General features: G+C 40.0%; 1 protein-coding gene across 1 annotated transcript in view; it reads left to right on the top strand.

The window, feature by feature from the left end:
* The window catches only part of RYR3 (ryanodine receptor 3), a 312,006-nt gene that overhangs the window by 83,724 nt on the left and 207,925 nt on the right, over nucleotides 1-20,357 (top strand). Inside the window, exons 4-7 of the mRNA XM_087951743.1 lie at nucleotides 10,667-10,741; nucleotides 12,048-12,126; nucleotides 13,386-13,498; nucleotides 14,097-14,196. Of these exons, the coding sequence (XP_087807869.1) occupies nucleotides 10,667-10,741; nucleotides 12,048-12,126; nucleotides 13,386-13,498; nucleotides 14,097-14,196 (367 nt within the window). The remainder of the gene's footprint in view (nucleotides 1-10,666; nucleotides 10,742-12,047; nucleotides 12,127-13,385; nucleotides 13,499-14,096; nucleotides 14,197-20,357) is intronic.

Genomic DNA, 20,357 nt, shown 5'->3' with positions numbered 1-20,357 from the left:
AAAATATAGTTCCAGCTTCTTTACTCTGTTTCATGCAGACATTACTGTAGTTATTGATTACCTTTATTGTGTTTCCTATGTTGTTATTTCCTTTAAAACAACTCTTTCCCATTATCTATCAGCTCCATATAACATACAGAGATAGTCAAACCATAATGAGTTATCACCACCCTGTAAAAAAAAAAAATAGTGCCTTTGCTCATGTTTACTGGCAATGCCACTTAAAAGAATGCTGTCTAATATTTTCAGCAGCTCCATAGCTGTTGAAATGCACAGTTTCAGCTTGACCTAACTTGAGTTTTCTCAAGTGCCATGGAAAGAACATTTTGCATTTAGGATTTCTGAAAATGTTATGCAAAAATAATTTATATAGCTACTCTTCTCTATTTCCTATTAAGGCAAAATTGCCCTGACTATTACTTTGTTGCTAAGTACCTCCTATGCCTTTTCCATTTCAGGCCTGATCAGATAATCATTTGTAATTTTTGGAGTGGACAATGGGGGAAAGCTGTGTTAGTTGCCTAGCAATTGCAAGCTTTGTCTCTCAACCATTTGGGGTGATTCAATCTGAGTCACAGGCAGAATACCAAGGAACAATTAATATAGTCGATGTAAGATGCAGTTTGGAAAGACATATACTTACTACATGCAAGGTGGATACCATATGAAGTCTCTTCCTCCCTCAAGGCCTGTATATTTTAAAATGAATACATGCCATATCCCAAAGGTATTTTCCCAAAGGACAACAAACCCATTCCCCACCATTCAGTCAGAACTGAAGCTTCCTAGATGAGAAGTCCAATTGCCTTTTGGAAAAGCACCTTTGGGACAACCATGACCTGGATGATTGAGAATCTCCATAGACCAGAGGCAGGGGTGGATTCAAATTTTTTAACAACGGGTTCTGTGGGCATGGCTTAGTTGGTGGGTGTGGCTTGGTGGTCATGTGACTGGGTGGGCGTGGCCAACTCGACAACACTCACATCAAGGGGTGCTTATCCTTGCCTGGCCTCTCATGACAGTGGGGATGCTACAATGGTCGTAAATGTGAAAAACTGTCATAAGTCACTTTTTTCAGTGCCATCGTAACTTTGAATGGTCACTAATTGAACTGTTGTAAATCAAGGATTACCTGTACAAAAATACAAAAAGCTTCTTTGCCTGCAAAAAGCTGCCCTAAATACCGATCATTAGATTAAAAATATCTGCAAGCCAGAGTTACAAATCAGGCAGGCTGCCAGAGCACCTTGAGGAATTAAAATAGTTAAAATGCAATGATAACTATCAGCAGCCAACTCTTGCTCATAAAGTGAAACCCTTTAGCAGAGAGGTCACTTAAGCTCTCCAGAAAAAGCACACCCAGGAAAAGCAATCCTTAGATCCATTTGCACCACTTAAAGATATAGCTGGTCTCACTCATCTCACAAAATATCCTAAGGAAATCATCCAGATTTAAGGAATGGTCACATGCCCCCAGAAAGGCAGTAAAAAAAATCAGTGCCAAGCTTGCATCCTGCCTCTTGGAAGTACACCCCAAAAGGATAGTGCCAGATACCACTAAAGCAATGAAGGAAGACCCCCTACCCAGATAGAAAAAGAAACCATGAGGCAGGAAAAAATTCAAACACAATACAAATAATTAAATCACAGTAGCTGTTGCTTGTTAAACCAATTACCTGAACAAATAGACACAGAAACTAGCCAGACTTCTCAAACCAGTTTCTTTTCAGGAACAGAGATTAATCTTTTCTCAGATGTACGAGTCGGAGAATCCAAAGCGTGGGCTGTCTCCTGCTTCCTTGCTTAAAGATGGAGTCAATCAAAGTTAAGTCCAGCCCCCTTTCCACTGCACATGCCCAGTTTTTGACTCCGTCTTCATGCAAAGAGGACACGAGGAAAGAGTGCTCAGAAAGAAAGATAGAAAATATAGGATCAACGCTTTGGATTCTTCGAGAAAAAAAGGAAAGAAAAGACAAAGAGTGAAAGTCAGCAAACCGTGAGTAAGTGAAAGAGCCGGGACCTCATCCCAAGATGGGAAAGCCCACATAGCTGTTTGGTGTTAAGAGAATGAGCGGCAGCAGCCTCAGTAAGAGCAGGCAGGCTCTCGATCGGCTAGCAAAGAAGGAGAGCAAATTAATTCAGCTTTCCCAGAGCCTTCGTTAAACAAACCAGAAGCCGCATAAACCTCCAGTGCTCTCTTTAATTGGAGGCAAATTCAGTCTTAGGCTGAGCAAGCTTCCATCACAGTCACACAAGCCTACCCAGGAGAAAAGGAGGCTAGAGTCCATGTTCAGGCTGGTCTGAGTATACTCTATCAGCAAAAGCCAAAGGGAAAGACCATGGCTGAATTTTCTGAAACAGAGGCAAGCCTGGAGGAGCAGGAATCCCCTGCCCCCAGTTTGAACAGAGAGCAAAGCACAAAGGAACCCAGAGAGGCTGGGAGAGCTTCAGAAAGGCCTCTCAGCAGGGTGTCCAAGGCAGACGAGAGGGAGGCATTAAGGAGACAAAGGGCTATTGAGAAATGCTTCCCGAGGCTGGAAAAGGAGGCGGAGAAGAATGGAAATTCCCGCACTCCAACAGGCAAACCAATAAAAGCGAAGTATCAGGAAAGGAGCGCAACACTAGAGGGCGCTGAAGATCAGCCTTTTCAGCCTACTCTTTGTGTGAACGAGGGATTGAGTGAATCAGAAAGACAATGCTCTCAGGCATGCAATGAAGAGCCCTCCCCCAAGAGAAAGAGATTTTCATCTGAGTCTAGTTCTTCCTCCACAGCATCAGTAGTCAGGGAACAGACACCAACGAATCAGATGACATCACCAACGTTTGTGATATCATAAGCAAATCAATTACAATAAACATCTCTCCTGAAGATATTATTGAAATAACCAGAAATGACCATGGGTACAAATAAAAAGACGGCTCGGTGGCCCCAAGATTTTGTAGAGTTGTATGCAAAAATGAGTCCAGCAAACACATATTCATTCATACAATAAACGCCATTGCAAAAACCAATCCCAACCACAAAAAACTTCGCTCAAGACCAGACTTATCCATACTGCAAAGAATCTGTTCCCGTGAACTCCACGCAGAACTCAAAAACTATCTAGACAATGGAGAAAAGGATCTATACATTGACTACAGAGCTGATTGCATCAAAAGAAAGTCACACAACCCACAACTCCGCATCCAACCCCACCCCATCGAATCCAACATCACTCAAAACTAGCCATGCATGCCCCTAACTACCTCTATCCCAATCACAACTGGCCTTAAATGCAAGCTACTCAATGCAAGAAGCCTTGTGAATAAAATACCTGAATTTCTCCTCTTACTAAATACGGCTAAATTCGACATTATATTTGTCTGTGAAACATGGCTCAACACATCTCTCCCTGACTCCATTACCACAGTAAGAGACTATCATGTTTACCGATCAGATCATGAAATCCATAGATGAGGTGGTGTTGCTATCTTCTATAAAAAGTCCCTACATCTAAAAAACATCCAAGTTACCCAGGAGCTTGCTATTCCTGAGACCATCGTCTGTGAACTGTCCTTAAATGTCATATTTTGGTTCTTACTATGTTACAGAGCCCCTGATTATGACATCGAACATGTAAACAAGCTAAATTCACTACTAACATGGGCAGCATCCTGCCCACGCACTTTTATCTTTCTTGGTGACTTAAATCTACCTCATATTAACTGGACCCTTAACAAATGTAAAACTGAACCCACACATGCAACCTTCTACAATGCAATAACAAATCTGGGACTGGAACAACTAGTAACCAACAACACTAGACTTAACAACTGCCTCGATCTCATCTTCTGCAATAGTTTGAATTCAATTTACGGAATATAAATTAAAGAACCCTTTTCCAACAGTGACCACAACATGATTGACTTTTGTCTCAACATACGTCCACACAAAAATCATCACAACTCCTCTACTCGTTGTAGAATACCTTATGCCACCAGACTTGAAATTCTAGACCTAGAGAACCTTGAATTATGCCGTCTTTGGTCTGATCTAAGTATGGTATATAAAATCATACATTGCAATGACTTACCTGTCAATTAGTACTTCAGCTTCAACCATAACAACACAAGAGCACACAATAGATACAAACTCAAGGTTAACCTCACCAAACTTGATTGCAGGAAATACGACTTCAGCAACAGAGTGGTCAATGTCTGGAATACTCTACCTGACTCTGTGGTTTCTTCCCCAAACCCCAAAAACTTTAACCTTAGACTGTCTACTATTTACCTTACCCCTTTCCTAAGAGGTCTTTAGGGGGCGTGCATAAGCGCACCAACGTGCCTACCATCCCTGTCCTATTGTTTCTTTTATATATATTTTTATTTTTCTTATATGTATGCATGTATTCATAACTATGTTTTTACTTATACCTATTATTTTGTAAGCAGTTGACAAATTAAAAAAAAACTTAGGTTGGAGCAGGGGATCTCTAAAGCAGATGCTTAGCTTTTCTGTGGCCCACTAATCTAATACTAAACATGTCTGAGGTGGGTAGCTGTTGCTCCCTCGTTTTTGTCCCTGGGAAGTTTCTGTGGGAGGAAACTAACTACACCAGCTGTTAAACTGGCATTTTTTCTTTTAAAAACAGCTTTTTGAAAGGTAGGAAGCAAAAGGTCCTCAGATCTCTACTTCAGCTGAGATGGCAATGGTGGTGAGGTACAGGAAGTGTAATTAACCAGTGTTTTGATAAATAAGCATTTGCATTGTGGCACTTCAATTTGACTCCCTATGTGTTTGCCTTCTAATATGTGTAACATGCTGTGTATACATTCTCAATTAAGCATTCATTTAAAGAACAGGTCTTTCATCTTTTGGGGAATTTTTTCAATCTGAAATCTCAAGGGCTTGAGATACTATTCTTTTCTCTCAAGGAAAATTAAAAAAACTATCTTTTTCTGATATCTGACTTTTTTCTCTTTGCAAAGACTTTTTAAAGTATTCATCTAATTATTTTCAGCCTTACTTCCTGTAATGGTCCATTTCAAGCTCTGCTGTGGTAGAGCAGTTTAACCATTACAGTGTTAAAAGAAAAATATTTTTTTCCCTTGTGTGCCCTGTTCTAATAACTCCAACTGTAAAGTTGAAAGATTGAGTTTTTTTTTAAAATGGTCAAAATAAATAATCCTAATCTTTGTCCAATAAATTAGAAAACCCAATCTGAAATGTTATTTATAATTACATTGGTTATATTAATGCACTGTCCCAGTAACCTATCCTCAATTGCAAATCACAATAATGGAAAAACACTTTAGGAAATTGGGTTGTAGCATGATAAACTGGCAATCAACTCTGGGATTAGATACATCTCAATCTAGGGTCAGTTAATGAATTTATCAAGCAGTTTATGCATCCACTTCTTGGTTTTCCTGTTTTATGAAAAATGTCATCTTTCCACAGACAATACTCCCTAACCTTGTAATTTGTTTAATCAAAATTAACCAGAAGAATAATCGTAACTTGATCTGGGTGCCTAGATTCTTGATTAAAACTCTTGATTGTATTTTACTACAAGCATGTTGGGCAAGACATGGCATTGAGCCTGAAAATGAACATTTGAAGAAATGGCCAAATTGCTATAAAAAAAGCAAAAGTATCCCATTCCCTCTCTGAGCCATATCAGACATGTTATCTGTAGACATATAGATGACAAACATAAAAACAAAGGAGATCTTAACACTGCTGTTGTTTTTCCGTTCACACCAGCAACCTTTTCTGCCACATTTCAAGTGCACAATAGCAACACAAACTGATAGATCTAAATCTGTTTCTGGGTGGCTCTAAACTTTGCAGTCTAGATAACATGTAGGTAATTCTATTCCTTTTTTTTTATATAACTGGGAGTGAGAAGATATATTGGAGAGAGAAAGAAAAGATAAAATATCCTTTCTCCAAATCACACATTTTTGTTGCAGCTCCTGAGAACTGTGAAAAGAACCTGTTAGTTTGATCCTAAATTGCTACAGCAATAACTTCACTTAACTGCTCTTGGCCAGTAAAGACCTAAAGAAAGATCACAAGGCATTCTTATTATAGCATCTATATTTTTCTAGTTATGTAACATAAGTGTTTTGCATTGAAGTCGGATGAATACTGAGGAACTCTATGGACCATTGTTTCAACCCTACATCTTGTCATTCAGTTGGCAAGCTGGATCAGTATGACTTCCATTGCTGCCTACTGAGAAAATGTACTCGGAGTGACAAATCATAACACCTTCCCATGACTTAATACAAAATGTAGCTGTGTGACTCCACACAGATTACAGAATACTGTAGTTCACACCTCCACACGGAAGGCAAATTGGGAAGAATAAATTGCCATTGTGTGGGTTGCTGATCTATTTTTTATACAATAAGTCCTTCAGGGGGAAAAAAAAACCTTATGCCACTGAACTACAGCAATAACTTTACTCTTAAATAGCCCACAGGATTTGTAACCTAAGTTTGCTCGCTTGGGCTAAGATTTCTCATTACTCCTTTGTACAAAAGGACTACCTATTTATTGTTTTCAATGATATGGAAGGTGTTCTGTCATCCATCTTTTTATAATTCATTCTTGTGACCACTGTTTAGGTGCTTCTTGTGTCATGAAATGTTACTATTAGAAACCTGGCTGTCAGACTTACTCTAATGTTGAACACAGCTATTACTATTTCTTCCAGGAAAATAATATTTGATATTTAGAATTTTAAAAATTGAATATTCTTTTGGAGAATAATAGAAAGAATTCCAGTCCTAATTATATTCAATTTTGAAGGTTTTCCCTACTAATTGCATAGAATTACAGTAGAACCTCTGATCATGAATGCTTCTGATCACGACCAAATCGGGTTCCGACCAAAAAATTCACAAAATTTTTCAATCTGGTCATGAATACATACTCGGGTGGTGATAAAACAGGACGTTGACCCAGAAATTACTGAAGACGAAACATTAGAAGATGAAATAATTACCAAAGTTATGGAACGAATTATGGTCGTGACCAAAGGTTCTACTGTATTTGATACAGTATGGCGATCTTACATATATTCTTTTCCTTGGTATTTTAGAAACCGTAGAAATATTACCTGAGGCTTGTTCTTCTGAAGCCATCACTGGATTTTAATTGTAGCTCCTCCTCCTCCTCCTCTCCTCCATGTTGACTCCTGGCAACTGCCTGAACTACTGTTGTCCCTGCAGTTTTCTTAGCAAGATTTTCAGAAATGGTTTGCCATTGCCTACTATACTTCCTAGGTCCAAAAGAAAATGATTCACCCAAACTCAGCTATTTGGTTTCATTCCTAAGGTCTCTAAAACCCAGTATTCCAATCTTTGGCCTGATGCCTTAATTACTTTATCTTTTACGGTGGTAGATCACAGTCAATGACGTTTCAGTTTATTTTTTGGTGAAGGATTCTCCCTTTCAATCCTTTTCATATTCCTAATTGTTTAATTCAAATGAACTGACCATGCACATTGTTTTATAGTGATGGAGATGATTTTAGACCCAGATTATGGCTTGAAACAGTTGTAGCCACATCTAGATAAGAAAGGAACTAAAGTATACAACTGGAAAAGCTAGGAACAGAGTTTGATATTGACAGGCCAAGCAGAATGTCATGCTTTTATTTGATCTTTTTTTTTATTAGTTTCAGTTTTATACTACCTGACAACTGCAAAGGCTGACAAGTCACATTCCTATTCTTTCTGTGCCTGGAGGTGATATTATTCTGTAGTCTTTTGTCATATTGTTTTGGTATCCCTTCGGATGTTTTACCAAGAACATAGTTCAGAGCATGTACAAAGAAGAAAGCCATGTTGGAAGTGTATGACTTTGATACTTGTGTTCTCTTGTGGACATGAGGCCAAGTCACAATTTGACTGAACATCTAGATCCATCATACAACTTGATATTTTGCATTTTAAGGAGTATGTGCAGACATTTTCCGCTATTTTCTTGCATACTGCGGTCTTTGTGGGCTAAGAAAAAGTCACCTGCCATCTCTGTAGCATAAGTTATTCGTACAGAGGCCAACTCATTTCTAAAACACTGCCAATTTGGCATTCTGATGTGAATTGGATGTGTATAGATTCTAATGCTTTGAGACCCTGGGTGCCACACTGTAACTGTCTTCATGGGTCAGCTTGTTCTGTGTTTAAATGTTCTTCATCTTAAAGCATATAAAACAGAAGAGATGGCCTTACAAGGGATTAATTTGTCACATGTTTCAAATATTTGAGTCCTGCTAGTATACCTCAAAGGACGAAATAATCTTAATTGCTTCTTGAGTACAAAGTGAAGATGAGGGTGTAAGACCTCATCTACCTTTGGCCTAAAAGTGTTTAAAACAATGCCCTTGAAAGTGATATCAGTAATTGAAATTTATTGGCCTGTAATTCTATCAGGTTTTCACAATCATATTACTTAACAACTGGTTAAAGGCATCTGTAAAATATTGCAACATCTCAGATCCTTTTTATTTCTCAGTTCTTTCTGGGTAAGTTTCTGGTTTCACAAAAAGAGCATTCATTGACCATAACATTATGGTTGGTTGCATGGTCAGCCAGATAATAATAATATTTATTATTATTATTATATAGTAGCTAATTGCTATTAAATATTTCAAAATAAAAAATAGCAATGAAAAGATTCCACAATGATTTCAGCAGCATGTCAGGGTGTGACTGTTTATAAACATATTCTTATGAAGTTTTTTTGCATTTGTTTTTAATGCTTCTGGAAAGTTTATGAGAAAGGTAAGAATGTTAGATGTTTTATGTTCTGAAGATATAGCACCAGAAAACATTCTAAATTTACAGGTAACCAAATATATACTATGGTTGATGCAGATCTGGCAAATGCAGGGGATTCAGGAAAAGCAGCAAACTATTTCATATTGGACTAACTGTCTGTGAATTTGGAACTAAGTTTTTTTTATCAGCATGCAAAATATTTTCAATGAAAATAAACTGCTGACTTACTATCTGCTGTATTATGTAATGCAGTCACTAGCTTTGCAGTAATTAAGAGGACACTAATGATTCTTATTCATTTGTTTACTTCATATTCTGATTTTATTTCCCCTCTCATAGAAATCAAAATGATACACATAGTATTTCATGATGGTTTCCCATAGCAGTCTTGAGTTTCAGTAATATTATTGCATCATATATCTATAGTTTATACTTTGGAATAACTCTACACATTTGTCTGTTTGGATCACTGCCCTCAATCTGAATATTAGAGATACTCTCCCTTTTTTTTTCACCATAGTGGTCTGCCGAGAGAAAAGGGGAGTGGAGAGAGATGATCCATGCGTCATGACATCATCATGCAATATTGTAGTTTGAGATATTGGCTTGTTATCAATGCTCTATTTTTTAACTCTTTGCCATATGAAGATTGCTTTTTAAAAATAATAATAATTAAAAGACGGAAAGTAATACCAGACCATTCCAATCTAGGAGTCAGTCAATAAGTTATAAAGCGTGTTTTTGATTTCTTGCAATCTTTCATTTTGGAATGAACTCTATTACTTCATTCTTTTGTGTCTCTGTGTATGGACATGTCATTGAGAGAGAGAAAAAAACACATAATAAAACTGGAAAGGTCAGTCATTTGGGATCAATACCTTTCCAGAACTTTGATGTCTCTGTTCCATGTAGCACTGGGAAAATAATGTCTACAATCTTGCTAAATTTAAATAATGAATCATGGATCTATAACCACTTTTCACTGTATGTTCTTTCATTTGTACTAATACAATTTTACAAAGAGGGATGGGATACACACATCAAATTCTCTGCTGATTAACTAATGAAATTTGGATAGCTACTGTTCAAATCTCCTCACTTATTTTGTAATATAATTATTATAACTCCATGCATATTTGACACTTGGCTTTGAACTATATATACAGTTTCAGAATTGGTAATTTATCTAATTGGACATCCTTCCCCCACAAAATGATATGTCTATTGCTTTTACCATCTAACTCTAAGCCTAAACAAAGTTCTCAGCAAACTTCCAGATGGGCTATTTTTTTTCTTTCTTAAATAAATCCTTATACTAAGCCTACCTTACTCAACCTTTCAAATCTACATTTTTTTAAAGAATTTGATGCAAAGGGCAATATATTTGGGGAATCTGTTGGGGAACATGATGTTCTCTGTATCTTAAAATACTTCCTAGGTATAGTGAGATAGGATTTCTGGATGCAGGTACTTTTTAGTTTTGTATAGATAGAGTTTTATTTTATATGATATAATGTTTCCTTTTCCAACACAGCTGCATTTTAAATTAATATTCTGTAGATATATGCATTTTAGAGAACGCAACTATGTTTTTTCTAAATTTGCACGTTATTGAATCACAATTAATATGCTTTAGATTAATTGGCTTATAGAGCAAAGGCCATTTCCCAATTTTGATAGCAGTTTGTAAGCATCTTTTTTTTCTTACAATTATGTGCGAATAGAGAAATAGAGCATACGAATAGAGAAATGTCAGTGTGAATATACAAATGTTCTTTTCAAGAATTGGAAGTACTGTGCTATTTTTTTAACCCATAAGAAAACATGTAAATACTGTTTTGGTTTCCATCATAGTGTGTTTTCAGCTTCTGAATCATTTATTCTACAGGCAGCGCAAGGAGGTGGTCATAGAACCCTGCTGTATGGCCATGCGATTCTGCTTCGGCATTCTTTCAGTGGAATGGTAAGAGAGTGGAGGAATGGAGAGAAGAAAGTGCAACAGAATAAAACTAATAAAATATTTGGCGGAGCTCACTGCCTTTCCAATACCATCTTGGGTGCTCCCCAAACTGGGATGAAAGTTCCAAATCCACATCACAGTACACCCTTTTCCTGACACAGAATTAATAAATAATTCATCTCAACCAGGCACTCAGAGGGACTATTTTTGTTGTGTAGTATTTCTTTTTAGACTTAAATATTTCAGTTGCTACAAATTTTCTCCTTTTCAATCCCCTACCTTATTCTCACCAAGCTTTCTTGCTGATGCTCCTTCCCAATCTGGGGTATCCAATGTTAGGAAAATTATCCCGAGTAGCCAGAATGACAGACAGGAATGGGTTTATTTCAGTGATGGGATTCAATTTTTTTTACTACCGGTTCTGTGGGCGTGGCTTGGTGGGCATGGCAGGGGAAGGATACTGTAAAATCTGCAGTCAGAGGTGGTATTTGCCAGTTCTCCGAACTACTCAAAATTTCCGCTACCAGTTCTCCAGAACTGGTCAGAACCTGCTGAATACCACCTCTGGCATAGGTGATAGCTTTGAAGGACAGCAGGAGATCCATTACAAAGGATCAGATAAGCATGGGTTGACTCCAATCCAAGAAATAAATTTAAGAAACCATCTCAGTCAGGTCCCTTTTTCATTCATATGAAGATAACATAAGGGAGAAGAGATGCACAATCAGTTTTTTAAGATTGTTGCTGTACTCTGTGGCTATTCTAACAAGGAATAGTTTGAGACATTTATTGGTGTAACTTGCAGACTTCTAAATTGATATGGCCAATTTTGAGAAGTTCAGTAGAGTTTCAAAGACCTCAAATTCAAAAAGGCTGAAGTATAATCTCATTGTAATAGTGCTCTGTGTATGATTGATTAATTAATTAAACTTGTATGCCACCTATCTCACCACTGAGTGAGTGACATTGCATAGCTAATTTTATATTGCACAAACTATTTTAAATTTGTAGCTTTCATACCATTTCTCTATTGAATTCCACCATTCATATTTTTAAAAACTTAAAAGGTTTTTTAATAAAATGATTTAACTCTTTTTTTGATTTTTTTATGAAGTCAGCCAATGGGAATTAAATTGACATTCATAAACATTAAAATTGATATCCGTTCATTTCAGTGCAAAATAATTAGAAATATTGTCACTTATTCAAGAGAACAGTGGGCTCATATCTCTCAATTCAGATTCAAGGCTTCATTGAGACACATACAAAATGATTTGAAGGGTCTTACTAACTTTAAAATGTTTTTCAGTATTTGACATGTTTAACAACATCAAGATCTCAGACAGATAAACTTGCATTTGATGTGGGCCTACAGGAAAATGCAATAGGTAGGTATGCAATCTCCATCTTATATCAAATAAAATATCACCTTAAGTTAGAAGGCCTAAAACATCTGTAATTTGTAAAATCTAGTTTATCAATCATGTAAGGTTGACATAATTTTAAGGGTTGATGTAGCTTCAAGTTTTGGCTGCCTGCCTAGAATTGCCAAAAGCAGCATAATTATTCAGTCCTTGGCAAATTACAATATATGATTAGTATCCTGTTATGCGTTCATGCGATATTCATGTACCTATACCGAGAGATGATACTTTCTTATTGCATTATACAAAATTATTCTGAAACAAATATATGAATTTCAGTTAGGGAAACAAACTACAGTTAGGTCAGCATGAATGCTGATAATTCTTGTTCTTATCCATGGAGAAGATGGAAAAAAATCATTACTCATTGCTGCATGCAGAGAAAGCCTTAATGAAAACAAAAAGCCTATTGAGCTTAAAAGTGTAATTATCTATGTTTAAATATGTGCCACATTCAGTCATATATACTGGGTTCATATCCAAAGGCAATTGTGGCAGGCTATATATTAACTTATGCAGTATGCATACATGTATTTTAGCAGGCTCATTGTGGAACCTTAAGCAGAACATCCATATGATAGGAATCCTGTAGAGAATTTACTTTGAACCATCTGTGGAGGACTTTCACCTTCTGAATACAGTTATCCATTCATTGTCTCTGTCAGAATTCATCCTTTGCTCCAGCTCTGCTTCCCTAGATCCCAGCCTGCTATAAATTACAGGATGAGGGAGCTAGGGGGATGGAAAACTAAACTAAAATTAGTGCATCCTGAGACATCCCAAGGTCCCAGGTTTGGGAAATGGAATGTAATGCTGGCTCAACATCTATCCTGCCTTCTCAGGGACAGTTATCAAAACAACTTTTTTGAATAAGACTGGACAAACAGGAGATAGCGGGGCAGTAGAACGAGAAAGGGAAAGTTACCTGGGATGCTTTCGTGTGCAAAACCTCAGTTCTGGCTTTTGTTTTACTGTAACCAGTTGGCTTTTAGTAAAAGTATTCTCTTCATTACAAATGAAGTTGAGAGTCTTGCTTTCTTAAAAGACCAAGCTGGGGCAGGGCTGACAGTCTCAATGTCTGGTATAGTCATTGGCAGTTTTCAAATGGAGAAGTCTAAGAATTTAGTGGATATGGTTTCATATTTTTAGATATCCTGAACTTGCTTGAAATAGTCTCAGGCTTTTTTCCTCAGATGTAATGTGGGCACTTCTGCTTATTATAGGTGAAGTATGCTGGTGGACCATACACCCTGCTTCTAAACAAAGGTCAGAAGGAGAAAAGGTACGGATTGGAGATGATCTTATTCTAGTTAGCGTATCCTCAGAAAGATACCTGGTAAGCATCTAGAAGTATTCATAATAACTTTAATGTAACTGGATTAATGCTTTTGTTGAATTTTAGCCTTATTTATTCTAGTTAGAAGCATACCTGTTTCCTCTGCCTGTGTTTTCATAGAATTATAATCAGAACATTTTTAGATAAATCTGAGTTTGAAAAAAAAAACACCTCCTTGTTGAAGCTTTTTCAAGAAGTGTCAGGGAAGAATGGATAAGTCAGAGACCCTAGGAGGGTCTCACAAGAGGGATTGTGAAAAACAAACTTTAGTTTCTGTTGAAATAAATTGATGAAATAAATTATTAAAACTCTTTTAATAAAATGCTCCCATAATGAAATAGGAGAGATAAAAAAATAACACCGAAGAAAATCAAATAAAAGACTCCCGAGAGTGGTAAAATTTGTTCTTCTTTAAGCTTTAGCTTTAAAAAAATAGGAAGTAGAATGCTACTTATACATTACTTTAGCAAACATTGGGATTAGTTTTTTCACCTCATTCTTAAAAACTCCAAGAGGTAAAAGTTTAATGCTGTATTTTTATACTTCCTTTGCAATAACTATAATAGTTGTCTTGTGTTTTCACTTTTGCTCTTTGCAGCATCTTTCTGTGGCATATGGAAACACACAAGTAGATGCTTCCTTTATGCAAACACTCTGGAATGTGCACCCCACTTGTTCAGGAAGCAACATTGAAGAAGGTTTGTTCAGTTATGGTTATGCTACTAGTTGAAATTACTACTTATTTGTAAGTGTGCTTTGTAATTTCTACAGCTAAAATATATTGTAATAGTTGCTGTTCAAATTTTAAGGCCGTTGGTTATTGTATGGTTTCCAATGACAAATCTGTGCTAGCATAATCCTTGCAGAATATTTAGAATCCTGAATTAAAGCAAAGAAGTCTGTGCATAGATTATTCTTACAATGTAAAGATGTAATAACAAGGAAAGAGTAGAACCATGAGCTGAAAAAGGAGTTTTTACAAATGAGCTGAAAGAAAGCACCATATCCCTCCTGGCTCCATTTTGACATGGATATTACTACGGAAAGTATGTGCTATGAAAGTATTGATTTTTCACTGAAATCAGGTGTCATTTGCCCTTACTGACCTCAGTAAATAGTGTATGTGATTATCGGGTAGATTCCCAATGTTATCACTTTGTGTATGCTACCTAATGAATTTGAAGATCTTTTGATTATGTCTTAACTTTCCATTTTTATTTCTCCCAATAAGAACTATTTCATAAGAGAAAGCAAGTCTTTTCTATTTCCCACTTGCTGATCAGAGAAATGTATACCTATAAAAGGATAGTATGTGCAATAACTTCTGTTAATTCTATGACACTTTGGATCAAACTGGTATATAAAACTTCCTAACTTCCTTCCTGTTAAGTATGGTCGGTGGGTCCCATTGAAAGACGAGGCTCAAGTAGTGAATAACAGCTCTTTATTTAGCAAACAGATTCTGAGACAACAGCCCTAGCCGCAGCAGCCCTTTTTATAGAGCTGGCCGCGGCCAGGCAGCCTATGACAGCCTTTTGAGCTTGCCGCGCTTGGTTTTACCCAATCGCGGCAAACCCCATACGAACCAATCACGAGTGCTTTACATCGTCCAATCACGGCCCGGCTCTTCCGGACCAATAGGAATGCAGGTCTTCAAGCCTGCTAGTATGGAACACCCCTCCCCTCTTGGTTCCATCCAAGGGCGGGGTAACGTAGTCATGCAAGTAGGCGGGTCTTCGTACCTGCCTACTTGACTTGCGCGGTTCATAATGTCTCTGGTCGTCGTCCAGGTTCGGACGGGCTCCGTGTCGCTCTCAAGCTCCTCGATGGAACCGCCTGGAAGGGTGAGCCGGGCCTATAGCTGCGACTCCCGCCTGGTGACTCCGGGTTGGTTGAGTCGTTTGCTCTGCTGCTCCCGCCTGGGTTCTCTGGGCTGGTAGAGCTTGTCCGGCTGCTGCTTCCAGGCAAAGTACCCGTCTGCCATGATTCCCTGCTGGCTGGTAAGCATTGTTGGTTTAATGTTTGGTTTTTACTTAATGTGTATGGGGGTGTTCTGCTTGCGCAGGTACCGGTTCTTTTTCAGAGTTTGAGGTTTCCCCCACTCTGATTTCTTGGTTAGAGTCTGTGAGGGGAAGAGTGGCCAGCCTAGAACTTAGCTGGTCAATATGTCATTTCAACACCTACCATCGGTGGTCTCGAGCAGTAGGACCGAGGGCCCGTGATTTGGGTGATTTTGCAGGGAGCCATAGTGGGTCCCCTGTAAAGTTTTTGGCGAAGACAGTGTCTCCTACTTTGAAGGCACGGTGTTTGCTGCTGGATCCTGGGGGTTTCTCTGGGGTGTAAGCAGGGTGCAGACGGTCTGGGGTGACCGAGTCTTCTGCCCATCAGCAATTCTGCTGGGCTCTTGTTGGTAGTGGTGTTGGGTGTGATATGTTGTATTAGAAGCATTTTGGTGATTTTCTCGTGGATGTTGCCATGTTCAATTTTTTGAAGAGTTTTTTTAGTAAATTGAACCATGCATTCAGCTCTGCCATTCGCCGCCGGGTGAGCTGGCGATGTCAATGCGTGTCGGATGCCACGATCTGCCAAATATTGCTCGAAAGCCAATGCGGTAAACTGGGGTCCATTGTCAGATACTAGCACATCTGGCAGACCATGCGTGGCAAAAAGTTTATTTAATTTCTTGATGACAGCTTCCGTGGTGGTTGTTTTCATTTTGCTCACTTCGAGCCAATTCGAGTAAGCATCAACAGTGATTTAAAAGGTGTGCCCCTTGGTTGGCCCAGCAAAGTCAATATGGATGCGCGACCAAGGGCCTCTGGGTGTCTCCCATTCCAACGGTGGGGCTTTTGGGGGAGCCGAGCAAGTCTCTTGGCATCTGTTGCAAGCGGCGACCCAGGTTTCAATTTGCTTGTCCATACCTGGCCACCAAGCATAGCTTCTGGCCAGGGCTTTCATGCGTACAATGCCTGGGTGCCCGTCGTGTAGTAAATCTAAAACTTTTTCTGTAATGATTCCGGTATTACCACCCGGTCTCCCCACAGAATACACCCCTTTGTGAAAAAAGTTCAGTTTGTTGGTTTTTAAACGGTTTAAAGAGTTCATTTTTCTCGCTTTCTGGCCAGCCCTCCCCACCCAGCTGAGAACTCGCGCTAAGCGTTTGTCCTTTCTCGTTTCGTGGGCAATGTCTTGCGTGGTCAATGGTGGTGTGGATACCGTTTCTATTTGTAAAATTGGTAATGTGGGTGCTGGGTCATCTTGCACGTCTGGTAAGGGGATCGGCTTAAAGCATCGGCGTGCGAGATAGTCTTGCCTGGTCGATGTATTAATTGGTAATTATAAGCGGCAAGAAATTCAGACCATCTTGTCATTCTAGGTGACAGGATGTGTGGAGTGGGTTTGTTACCCGCCAAAATGCCAAGTAGGGGTTTATGGTCCGTAATAATTGAAAATGTCCTACCATAAATGTATTCGTGGAATCTTTTTACTGCGGAAACAATGGCGAGGGCTTCTTTGTCCAGCTGGCTGTAGTTCCTCTCCAGCTTGGACAGGGTTCTTGAAAAAAATGCAACGGGAGCCTCTGTTCCATTTGGTAGAGTGTGGCTTAGGATTGCGCCAACACCAAAGGGTGATGCATCGCAGGTAACAGTCAGTGGTAGGGTTTCGTTATATTGAATGAAGACTGCGTCTGAAGTCAAAAGGTTTTTTATTTGTTGAAAAGCATGTTCCTCTCGCCGTCCCCATATCCAGGAAGCCTTTTTATCGAGGAGTCTATGCAAGGTTCCGCGACAGTCGCTTTCTGGGGTAGGAAAATATTATAGAAATTAATGAGTCCAAGGAAAGCTTGGAGGTCCGTTTTGTTTTTGGTCTGGGGCTTCTTTGATGGCTTTTAGTTTTTGTCGGTAGGGTGAATTCCCTGCTTGTCAAGGAGGTATCCGAGAATTCAACCCTTTCGATACATATAATTGAAACTTCTCTTTTTACTTTGAGGCCGGAGTCTTTAAATTTTTGTAGGACTGCCCTGAGTCGTTTTTCCAATTGTTTTTTATTGGGGCTGCTACTAAAACGTCATCGAAATAGGGTACGACTCCTTTAATTCCATGCAGCAGTCTTTCCATTAAGCTCTGGAAAAAGCCCGGTGCGACGCTGACTCCAAATTGGAGTCGGTTGCATTTAAATGCCCCTCGATGTGTCACGATAGTTTGAGCCTCAGCGGTTTCAGCATCGACCGGCAGTTGTTGATAGGCTTGTGCCAGGTCGAGCTTTGCAAAGATTCTGCCACCCCCAGTGAGTGTAGAAGATGCTGGACTACTGGCACGGGGTAGGCACTCTGCTGCAGGGCATGGTTGAGGGTGGCCTTGTAGTCTCCACAAATTCTCAGGGAGCCATCTGGTTTGATGGGGGTTACAATTGGTGTTTCCCATCGGGCATGGTCGATAGGTTCTAATCGCCTTGTGCTATGAGCTTATTTAATTACTCATCTATTTTCGGCTTGAGTGCAAATGGCACTCGGCGTGGTTTGAGGCGGATGGGAGCGATGTCAGGGCTAAGATTAAAGGAGATTGGGGACCCCTTGTACTTGCCTAAGGTGTCATCGAAGACCTCTTGGAAGTCTTGTATGAGCGTCGCTTTCCAGTCTTCATCATCTGTGTGGTTGATGCCTGCCATCTCAATCCCCAGCGGTATGAACCATTGCAAGCCGAGTAGGCTGGGGCGGTCCTTATCAACGATTGTGAGTGGTAGGATGCTGGTATGGTTTTTGAAAGAAATCTTGAAGTGTCCTGTACCAGCGACTGGGATGCGGTTTCCTTGATAGTCTCTTAAGATCAGTTTCTGGTCGCTTAGTTCTTCGCGGCGTATGGTGGGTATCAGGCATTTTATGGTCCACCAAGAGACCATAGAGAGGTAGGAGCCAGAGTCTACTTCCATGGTGCATGGTTGGTTTTTGATGGCGACCTCAACACGTATCTTCCGTGCGTCTATTGATGAAGCGTGGCCAATGATAACTGTTTGGTGTGTTTCTTCTCTTCTTGGTGCATCGATGAACTTCTTGGTTCGGCTATCACGGCTCCATCTGCTGTCAGTCAGGCGGTCCCGGTTCTTGGTGGGGGTGCCATCTAGTCTTCTCGGGCTGTTTCCTCGATGCCAGGGGCTGAAATTTCTTTTGTTGCGGCATACTTTGGCGATATGCCCTCGCTTCTCGCAAAAATGGCAAACAGCGTCCAGGAACTTGCATTCGAACGCGGGTGATTTCCTCCGCAGCCGGCACATTGGTACCCTGACTTACGACCGCGCCGGTCTCACCTCTCGCGATCTGACTGAAGTCTGTGAATTTCTTCCTCTTCACTGTCAGAAGGGGATTCGATGTCACCATGGTGGGTGGAGGCTGCGAGTTTTTCTGGTGCGGTGGTCGTCTTGCTGGTTGATTGGCGGTCGGTTCCATTTGAACGCCGCATTCGCACCGCTGACTTACGGGTGGCTTCGGCTGCGGTGGCTTCGGCTATGGCATCGGTGAGGAGATGTCACCCTTGGCCATCAACCTGCTTTGGAGTGCTGGGTCTTTCAGCCCGAGGACGACCCGGTCACGCATGGCCTTGTCCAAGTTGGCGAATCCGCACAAGCCCCCTAGGTCCCTCAGGTCAGCTACGAATTCACCGATGCTCTCACCCTCGCGCTGATCTCGCTGATAGAAATCGTGCCTTTGGATGAGAGTTGGCACAGCCGGAGCATAGTGGTTACGGAGGATGGGAGCTAGGGTGTCCCAATCCATTGTCTTGACATCTGCGGGCTTCGCTAGTGCCTTGGCCATTTTAAAAATGGCGGGCCCGCAGTGTGTTAAAAGACCGCTCGCTTCTTGCTGCCGGTAGCGTCTTTTAAGTTATTGGATTCCAAAAACATTTGGAAACTATCAATGTAGGACTCCCAGTCCTCGCTGGCGGGGTTGAATGGTGCGGGTGGTGCGGCGCTGCTGGCCATTTCGCTGGTTGTCTCTGCGCTGCTTGCCACGTGCTAATCAGCCTCGTTGTCTCAGAATCCCACCTTCGTCGCCAGTGTTAAGTATGGTCGGTGGGTCCCATTGAAAGATGAGGCTCAAGTAGTGAACAACAGCTCTTTATTTAGCAAACAGATTCTGAGACAACAGCCCTAGCCGCGGCAGCCCTTTTTATAGAGCTGGCCGTGGCCAGGCAGCCTATGACAGCCTTTTGAGCTTGCAGCGCTTGGTTTTACCCAATCGCGGCAAACCCCATACGAACCAATCACGAGTGCTTTACATCGTCCAATCACGGCCCGGCTCTTCCGGACCAATAGGAATGCAGGTCTTCAAGCCTGCTAGTATGGAACACTTCCTTCCTTCTTTCCTTTCTCCCTCCATTCCTCTGTCCCTCTCTCCCTCCCTCCCTTCCTTCCTTGGAAGATAAAATTCCAGGATGTTTCTCTGAAAACTCAATAGGCACACATACAAAAACCCTTTATCATATTTAGTAAGCAATTGGTGGAAAGGTAAATAGTCAATATATAATATTTTGCATTTTGCATGTCAAGATTCAACATTTAAATAATGTATTTGAAATCAATAAATGGAAACTCAGGGTTGACTAAAAGGGGAAAGAAAATCAGGCAAGTCTCATACATCATTGCCAGCAATGTAGCTTTAATAATATAATTATGAATAATGGAAAAAATAATACGTTATTAGATACTGTATGAAGAATAATGCACTAATATGTTTTTAGCATCTAGTTTTGCCAGAAGATTAAAAAAGTAATGCATGACATATTTATAACAATGCTTAAAGACAGTTTGTATTTGGAATACTTATATGATAGCTTGGGGGGAAAATGAGCATTTTTCGCACCCC

Source organism: Notechis scutatus, chromosome 1, assembly GCF_049901735.1.
Source record: "Notechis scutatus isolate UNSWTSFEM ecotype Mainland chromosome 1, rNotScu1.2, whole genome shotgun sequence".
Lineage (NCBI taxonomy): Eukaryota > Metazoa > Chordata > Lepidosauria > Squamata > Elapidae > Notechis > Notechis scutatus.
Note: the sequence above shows the minus strand (reverse complement) of the source record. Positions and strands in the feature narration are given on the sequence as shown.